Here is a 9473-nt window from a genome sequence, read left to right on the forward strand (position 1 = left end):
GGCAGAATTCCGTATATCTCTCTCTCTCTTTTTTTTTTTTTTTTTTTTTTTTGATACGGAGTCTCCTCACTCTGTCACCCAGGCTGGAGTGCAATGGCACGATCTCAGCTCACCGCAATCCCTGCCTCCAGGGTTCAAGTGATTCTCCGGCCTCAGCCTCCAAGTAGCTGGGATTACAGGCATGTGCCACCACACCTGGCTAATTTTTGTATTTTTAGTAGAGATGGGGTTTCACCATGTTGGCCAGACTCGTCTTGAACTGCTGACCTCAGATAATCCACCCACCTTGGCCTCCTGAAGTGCTGGGTATTACAGGTGTGAGCCACTGCGCCCAGCCAGAATTCCATATTCTTAACTGATAAACTTTGTTTTGATTTAGGTTACTTTCTTTCCAGGTGGTCTTCAGTAGTAATCACTGTAGTAATTTATACCATTTGAAGTGTATATAATTTGTGGAAAGGTCTGTGGTGTAGGATGATAGTGCAGTCCAAAGTGTTCTTCTATCTCCAGAGTAGTTTTGGCACTTGTTGAACAAAAAGCGTAAGACAAGTTCTAAACAGAAAACCAGTGATAAAGTACTGGCGCTTTTACTGTTATTCAGAGGTTGAAAAAATAGCCTCAAAAAAGCTAGTATGTTTTAATATATGACATCAGTAATACCTGTTATTGAAACTGCATGATTGAATTTCCCAACTTTAAGATATTTTTGTTGAAGAATTTAAAATATGAGGTGTTGATCAAACCTGTGTTTTAAATATAATTTTGGCTTTACTTTAAAAATAATCTTTTGGCAAAACAATGACAGCTTATTAACTGGTGGTCTTTTGAAAAATGTTGGTTTGTTGAATTCTGCATTTCCCTCCGTGTGCTTTTTTCTCTTCTCCTGTCTCTTCTCATTCTGTAGATTCAGATCCAGGACATACAAGTGAAAATTGGGGGGAGAGACTTATATCTTCTTACAGGACATACTCAGGTAATTAGATTATCAGGTGCTCCTGTTTAGCCAGTGGTTTCTGTCACATTTACAATTAATTATTGTACTATAAGTAACTTATTTTCAAACCAGTATATAGATATCTTTGGTTAAATAAATGAACTACATGGGTGACACCACATTTTCCCGTTTTTGCTCTGAGGTACTCAGTGTATCATATTCAACACAAGCTGTGTGGACCTTGTAGTAGGACTGCTGTATACCTCCGCTCTGATTTTTTACAGCACAGTGTGGGGAACACCATCCATGTAGAAAACAGTGTGAAAGTTAACCCCTGGTATTGCAGAGTGCAGTGACTCCTATGGGAAAAGACCCAAGTGTTTTGTTGTATACCCTTCACAGGGTATACCAAGTGTACCGATTTCAGTCGACAGTGTCATCTTACCCTTTAGTCATGTGATGTTTTTTAAAAAACACATTTAATACAATTTTTTTCCATTGAACTCATTAGCCTTTATTTACTTTGTTGCCTAGGTTAAATTTAACTATTAACTAAATTAAAATACCAGGTCACCTAGAGAAATGGGATTACCACTAACTGTGTTGCAACCTCTCTGTTAAGCTGTGGCACCTGTTGTTGTATGTTACTGATTCAAAATTGCTCCAGATAGAATACAAGAGAATATACAAGTATTGTGTCCTCTTAAAGAGTAAATATGTTTTCTAGTATGTGAAAGCTAATTAGTTAAATGTTTTTTGATTGTCTTTTTTAAAATTGACTAACATTGTTATCTCTGAACTTAAATAAAAATGTTAATTTTTTTAGTCCCGGGGTGTCTAAGTGTCTAGTTTTCAGCATATGACATTTAGCTATAAAAACCAAAGTAAACCTGTTTTTATACACTTTTTATTTATTTTATACATTTGTGGGGTTGGGTGGGGGCAGTGGAAGAACCAAATAATTATTCTTCAAATTATCCTGAAAGTTTTAATTGAGCTGATAAGTCAATAGTGCCTGGTTACCAAAATTTAGGGGGGTGGCACATATTTACAGTCAGTTACTGGGGAATTATGCGTGCTTTTCTAAAAGGTGACTTCTAAGCACCAAAGTGCCCCTGAAAGAGCTGTATGTATATGAAGCCATCCAAAATCTGAGTATCATTGCTGGAAATCAAAAGATGCAGACATTCAATTAAGAGATTCATGTAGATATTTTAGAACCAGAGAGTAATGGCAGTTTTTTTTTCAGAATTGAAGTATGTACGTTGCAAACAGGATTGATTTAATTATGTTCATCTTTGAGTTGTGATTCCATTGTTTGATTCTTATAGTGACTGCTTTTGGGAAGATGTTATATTCTTTAATTTCTGAGACACTAATAGGTTTATGAACTGAGTTCCCTAAGAAAAACAATTTTGTCTCTTCTCCTTAATAGGTACTTAATACTTAATTGAGATGTGATGATGTTGAGCTTTCTATTTATTCTGACAAGACCTGAAAAGAAAGCATTAATTTTCAGCATTATAAAACTGGAACATCTTTGTATATCTGAAGATCCTCTAAACCTTGAAAGAATGTTGGAGCGCTGAAAAGTCCATTGCTCTGTTTGCTTTGAATAGTCTTAAGTGAATCTCATGTATATTTTCTTTAAAAAATCCCTAGGCTGTCTGAATGGAAGTTTATAGTAGATTGTGCTAAATGAGCGCATTTGTCAGTATACTTAGCATTTAAACTTTAAAGTTCTTGTCTATTAGGGCAAATAAATACATTTTTCAGGTACTGAATCTTGAGAAGTAGCTCTTTTTTTTAAGTATTATTGAATCACCTTCCTAATAAGAGAAGTAGCTAACTCTTTATAAGATATATAGTATATTATCATTTGTTACTTATGATGGATCAGAGGAAACAAATTATTTCTAGGACAAATTCCAGATAGTCTTGTTGACTGCTTTAAACTTGAAAATGCATACTTTGGGACATATTAGTCTAACACAGTTTTGACAAACAGTATAGTTGTCTCTCTCCTAGCTGCCTTACACCGGCTGCTGTTTTCTTTCCTGTCTCATGCAGAATATGAACTCAGACATGACTATGGTAACTCAAAGAAAATAGAGTTTATATTGGATGCTAGCATCTGATTCGAATTTTTGTTTTAAATATTTGGAATGTATACAATTTGTTTATTTCTTTCCAAAATAATTACATCTTTAAATAGTTTTGGCAGCATGGCATTCTAATGATGCATTTATAAGTATCTTTTTACTGTTGCCTGGATATATATTACTTTATCACGTTAGACTGGCTTTTTTAAACCTTGCGTTAAAATGCAGTCCAAAAAAAGCACTCGTTTTACAAACAAAAATACGAAATTTTCCCCAATATTTAGAAAACATTTTGAGGATAGATGCTAAGTATTTTTTGTTTCCTCTTATTACTAGATTTTGTTTCCTGTCTTTGAAACATCTTTTCTATTTTCTATAAAATTTTCACAATGTTAAATATATTTATTTTAGGAGAGAAATACATTCATTATAGGTAAAGATTTGTTATTCAAATGGAAAACCATTAAAACAACAACAGTTGTGGTTCCTTATTAAATACTAGAGAACCAGGATATGCAGAAAATTAAGAGAAAAAGTCCATATATGCTTCAGGAAAAAAATTGGCTTCTCCAAAGATCTGTTTAGGGCTTTATAATACAGTGTAAGTTAGGAAAAATACTGTGCTAAAATTGGATTTATACTAAATTGGATCATTTATGATAATGAAATAAATATGAAAAGAAAAGATTATACTGGAAAAAATAAAGTTGATTTAAATAAGTCTTGAAATTTTGTTTTTATGCAAAATCAAATATTCAAGAAAATGGGACTTTTTAGGAAATGTCTAATTTTGAAAGATTTATGGGCAGCAGAGTTTTTAAAATTAGGACCTCTGATTTTTCTCAGCCATGAAGGTGACAGAGTATCCTGATTAAGTGGCACACTGGAAGAATTATTACTTTAATTTCTTATGCCTGCTAATAATATCAGGTTTTAATTAGTTTTTTTAAACTTGCTAGATTAAAACATGCTTTTCTTTTAGAGTTTTTTAGCTGCTCTTCATATATGCTTGAAAAAAGACACTGTTTTGACTGCTAAGCCTTTCCTTTTCCCATTTTTGCTATTTTTTAAATATTCTTTATTTTACTTATTTGTTTTTGCAGCTCCTCTTTGCAGGTACCCTCAATCCTGGATCAGTGAATTCCAGATATTTGTATAGGGTTTCCCAAGAAATAGATACCTGGACAGGTAATAGCCAGACCTCTGCATTTGGTTGCACAGAGCACCCGCCTTCACTCCCAAAGGAGTCTTACAGAAAAGACAAACATCTGCATCTCTTACTTACAGAATTCAGTTCGGTCTGAATGTGCTGACACTTAATGGGGAATGCAGGCTGCATTACTAATGGGTTTTCCAGATAGTTAAATCTGAGCGCTAACTCGATGATGGGTCAGATCTCTTTGAAAAGATCCTTGAAAATTTTTGGATCTTTGCAAGATCTGTTAACCCATAGCCACACAGAATCTTTAATTTGCACATTCTTGGCTTTGACTATATCATGTTCAGCTATCCTATGACTGGAATAAAATGATTTGGTACTTTTTTTCAGTAGTTATTCTGTGTGATTAAGACTTGTCTTAAATATTTAGCTCGTTGGAAGATTGTATAAATCATTGATGGAATTAAGGAAGTAATTTGAAGGAGCATTGCTATATAGGCTTATCAGCGATTATGAATAAAATTGTGAATAAAAGAGGTTTCAAAGATGTAATACTAAAGAATGCACCATTAAGGAATTAAATTTTACTAGAGCAAATCATTAAGGTAAAATTTTACTAGTAATAAATTTCCAAGTATTACTAATTTTCTGAAAACAATAGAATTAACAATATATGTTTTTCAAAGCAGTCAGGAAGAAAATTATTTATATAATATAAAACCCATTGTGCTTTTGTCTGGCTAGTACTAGTTCATATATTGTACACATTTCTCATATATATGTACAGCATCTATCAAAAAAATCATCTTACCCTTGCTTTTGAGTACTTGGATTTGTTTCAAATTCTTACATATGTGTTAATAATTCCAGAGAAAGAAGGTCCAGAAAAGAAGAAAACAAAAAAGGAAGCTGGAAATAAGAAATCCACACCAGTTAGCATTCTTTTTGGTTATCCACTCTCTGAGCGAAAACAGATGGCACTTCTTATGCAGATGACAGCAAGAGACAACAGTCCAGGTGATACCTGCCATCACTGAGTTAATGTGTATCCTTAGTTTTCCTCATGCAACTGTAGTCTTAACAATGATTTCAACTGCTTTCAATTTTGATTCTTTCTTGGATTTAATCAGAATTACCCGTAAGTCAGTGGTAATTTTATGATTATTTGTGTGACAGTTTATCACCTGTATCCTCTGCTAAAGTAGAAGCTATACAAGAGTAGGGCTCTTCACACTATGTGTAATCCATATTTTATTAAGATCTGAATTCTTTTATAAGGAAAAATGTCAGCAGTATATTATGTTTATTTCATATATCATGTCACATTTCCAATTAAGGTGTTGCGCCACATGTATGTATGTTTGTTTATATACTGTGTGCTCCAAAGATAATTGATGATGACTTACCAGCAGGACAAAAACAAAAAGGGAACAAACCAAACAGCATGCTGATTTATGAAAGGGAGCTAAAAAGGTAGATAAAATCCAGACAGCTGGCCTGAGACAGTTATTACTATTCACATCCTGGAAGCTAAAAGTACAGAGGAAAAATTTTGAGTTACATAGTTCTCATTGACTGATTCAAGAAAATAAATCACTTTTGTCTGGAGAAAATTTCTGTTGGCCCTGAATTCAAAGCAATTTTATGTAAGACTCTGGGTTACATAACAGATCATGTTGAAATGTATTGAAAAAGATATTTTTTTCAGTGAGTTTTTCCTGTATTGCCCTTTTTAAAAAATGGGATGACATGGTTAAATTCTTAAGAGTTTGAGTATTATAATTTCAAAGCATAAGTGTATCTAATATCTGTCACTGCTAAAAAAAAAAATGCTTTAGGGCTTCCTGCTTTTAAAAATAGAGTACGTTGTGGTTACTCCTACCTTTTCCACCTCCAATGTGGGAAAGTCTGTGACCAAATTGAAGACATTTTACCATGTAAAACCTTTGTTTCTGTAAAATTTTGACTTTGACTTTAAGTCTGATTTAATAGTTAAATGGAAAGACATTTGTTAAAACTGATTTTTTAAAATAACAACCTTTGTCCTTCTTAGAATAAATTAAAAGACCAACAGATAAAAAGTAAAAGTCTTTCATCTCCAGTCACCTCCCCTCAAGAGGTGACCACTGTTAACAGTTTCTTATCTTTATTTGTGTGGCTTTTCTAGGCATAAACATACAAATATGTATCTTTTGTTATGGGTTAATTTTTTTTATTTTTATTTTTTTAGTATAAATAGGAGTATACTATAATACTGTTCTGCAGCTGGTCCTTTTAAGGGTGATTCTTAGTCAACTCTCTGTATTAATATGTATAGAATTAAAATGGAAAACTTGAAATATCAAGATGTTTGCCATCGTACAGATATACTTGGAGTTTATGGTTAATTGTTTTATTCATTAGATATGTCTTTAGATTTTAAGAAATTCAGCAAGCAAATTCTCTTGACAAATAATTTGACTATAAGGATTATATTAAAATTTATTCATTCAACAAATACTTCTTGAATACCACTGTGGTATGTAAAAGGTCTTCTAAGCAGTGATGAGTAAGATAGATAAGGCCCTTCTCTTAGGGAGTGTAAATTTCTAGAAACACTTATGTAGGAAACTATTACTGAGACAATGTACTTTAAAGTCCAAAAGGTAGGGCTGGGCATGGTGGCTTACGCCTGTAATCTCAGCACTTTGGGAGGTTGAGGCAGGCGGATCACTTGAGGCCAGGAGTTTGAGACCAGCCTGGCTAACATGGTGAAACCCTGTCTCTACTAAAAGAGACAGAAATCAGCTGGGCATGGTGGCACACACCTGTAATCCCAGCTACTCGGGAGGCTGAGGTGGGAGAATTTCATTTCTTGAACCCAGGAGGCGGAGGTTGCAGTGAGCCGAGATCAAACCACCACACTCCAGCCTGGGCAACAGAGCGAGACTCCATCTAAAAAAAAAAAAAGAAAGTCTAAAAGGTGAACCTTAATACTTTTTTTTTTTTTTTTAATTGAGGAAAGGATGGTATTGCCTTAGAGTTCTAATCATGTTAGGTTTTAAACTGGTAAAAAGTTATTTTCCATAGATTTCTTTTCTCTTAGAGCAGTTTCTTTTAGATAGTTGTAAATTTTCAGAATTAATTAACACTGTATATATGTCTTGAATCCTTAAGAAACCGGTTTTTGTTTTTTTTGTAGTTTTGAAATTGGAGAGGAGACTTTGGGCATCATCTAATTTAGCTTATTGTTTTAAATATAGAAACTAGAACAAATATCAAAATATGAGAAGGCAAAGCACAGTTTTTAAAGGCCCTTTTCCAGACTGCCCTTTTTTTTTGTAACTTTTATCTTTCATATATAATATGAAATCATTATGACCTTGATTTATACATAATATAAGAACAGAACTCCAATGCTTTGTCTGAGTCAGAGGTATGGACTCCAGCCTTCAATTTCACTTCCTCTAGGTCTTAGAATAATAGCATGACATACCTCGGAAAAATATTTCGTAGTTCATCACATCATTCATTAAGCAAACATTTTAGAGTACATATTTGATACTTTATCATTTTTAAACCAATTTTATGAATTGACAAAACATTTTTTTTAATTGGCTTATGATATTTGATAGCCCTAAGGGAAGATCTCTGTGTATTTGGGTCACTAACGTATCATCCAAGTTAACGTTTAGGTTGTTAGAGGGAGAAGGTATTCCTTGTGTTTCAGGAGATTAGCATATTACCAATAAAAACCTTTAAGTAAGTATACAAAATATTTAGCCTAGAACTTCTGCTAACTTTCTTCTTTCTTACAGATTCTACACCAAATCATCCATCACAAACAACACCTGCCCAAAAGAAAACTCCTAGTTCTTCATCTCGACAGAAAGATAAAGTTAATAAAAGAAATGAACGTGGTGAAACTCCTTTACACATGGCTGCTATTCGAGGAGATGTGAAACAAGTTAAAGAATTAATAAGTTTAGGGGCAAATGTGAATGTGAAAGATTTTGCAGGTAAGACTAGTAGTTCAATACCTACTATTCAGGCACTAACATTTAAACGGATCCTGATTACAATTTAATCCATATTCTTTTATTCCTTTTGCTGAAATGAAAGCGTTCTAAAAATATTTTTTATTACAAAACTTTTGGAGTTTGCACATTTTAAAACCCCTGATCTCTACTGCAATTCCATGTCAATACTCATATTTTTACACACTAAACTTATACTTTAGTTGACTTATTACTTGCTGTATCGTTCTTTATCCAAGTTAGGTTTTGCCCTAGATGAGGTTGAGTTATGTTTTCAAAGTAGTTAATTCATTCACAGGTATTTTAAGAACATTTATTAGCTTGAACCATGAGGACTGTAAGAGAGTGGTGTTATTACTTTCATTTTCAGTATTCAAGTAGCATACCAGTACATACTTACTGTAAATAATTCAACACTAAAAGTATGTAGAGAACAATACAAAAATTTTCTTTAACTTCACATACTGCACAACCTTACCCTCCCTCCCACGCAGGTTCTTTCTCTTCCATAGAACTATTGTTAACACTTAGGAGGTTACTCATTCAGTTCATTTTTATTTTATATATATATAATTTGCTTACATATCAACTTTTTAAAATTAAATTATTGCATCTGTATCAGTCTGCCTTAATGTCTTACAGATATTTCGGTCAGTGTATATAGGTAGGCCTTCATTAATTTTTAATAGCTGCATAATATTTTCTGGTATAGCGTTCCAAAGGCAACACTGTAGTAAATACCTATATGGAAACATCTTTGTGTATATTTATGGAAGTATTTCAGTAGAAGTGAAATTGCTAAATCAAAAGAGATACATGTTTTAAATTTCTGAAATAGTGGAAATTGTCCCCCCAAAAATTCTGTATCAGTTCATATTACCATCAAGAGTATATGAAAGAGCCGTTTTCCGCATAGCTTCACTAAAACTGGATATTATCAACTTTTAATTATTAACAATCTGACGAATGAAAAATCTTAATTTGGATTTTCATGATCAGTAGTGATGGTAAACATTTCTTATGTTTATTTTGAATTTATGTGTATTTTTTGAATTGTTGGATCCACTCCTTTGCTCATTTTCTTTTGGTTTAGTACTGTTTTTAATCTACAAGAGCCTTAATTAGGCCGGGCGCGGTGGCTCAAGCCTGTAATCCCAGCACTTTGGGAGGCTGAGATGGGCGGATCACGAGGTCAGGATATCGAGACCATCCTGGCTAACACGGTGAAACCCCGTCTCTACTAAAAAAATACAAAAAAACTA

At 33.3% G+C, this 9473-nt stretch overlaps 1 protein-coding gene across 2 annotated transcripts in view; it reads left to right on the forward strand.

Moving 5' to 3' along the window:
* ANKRD12 (ankyrin repeat domain 12) overlaps positions 1 to 9473 on the forward strand; it is a 141154-nt gene that overhangs the window by 64327 nt on the left and 67354 nt on the right. The window contains exons 4-6 of one of the 2 annotated variants that reach the window (XM_011936601.1): positions 905 to 973; positions 5066 to 5212; positions 7993 to 8193. In XM_011936601.1, coding sequence (XP_011791991.1) covers positions 905 to 973; positions 5066 to 5212; positions 7993 to 8193 — 417 coding nt within the window. The remainder of the gene's footprint in view (positions 1 to 904; positions 974 to 5065; positions 5213 to 7992; positions 8194 to 9473) is intronic. The other variant, XM_011936602.1, reaches the window with a different exon arrangement.

Source organism: Colobus angolensis, unplaced genomic scaffold (genome assembly GCF_000951035.1).
Source record: "Colobus angolensis palliatus isolate OR3802 unplaced genomic scaffold, Cang.pa_1.0 Scaffold155, whole genome shotgun sequence".
NCBI lineage: Eukaryota > Metazoa > Chordata > Mammalia > Primates > Cercopithecidae > Colobus > Colobus angolensis.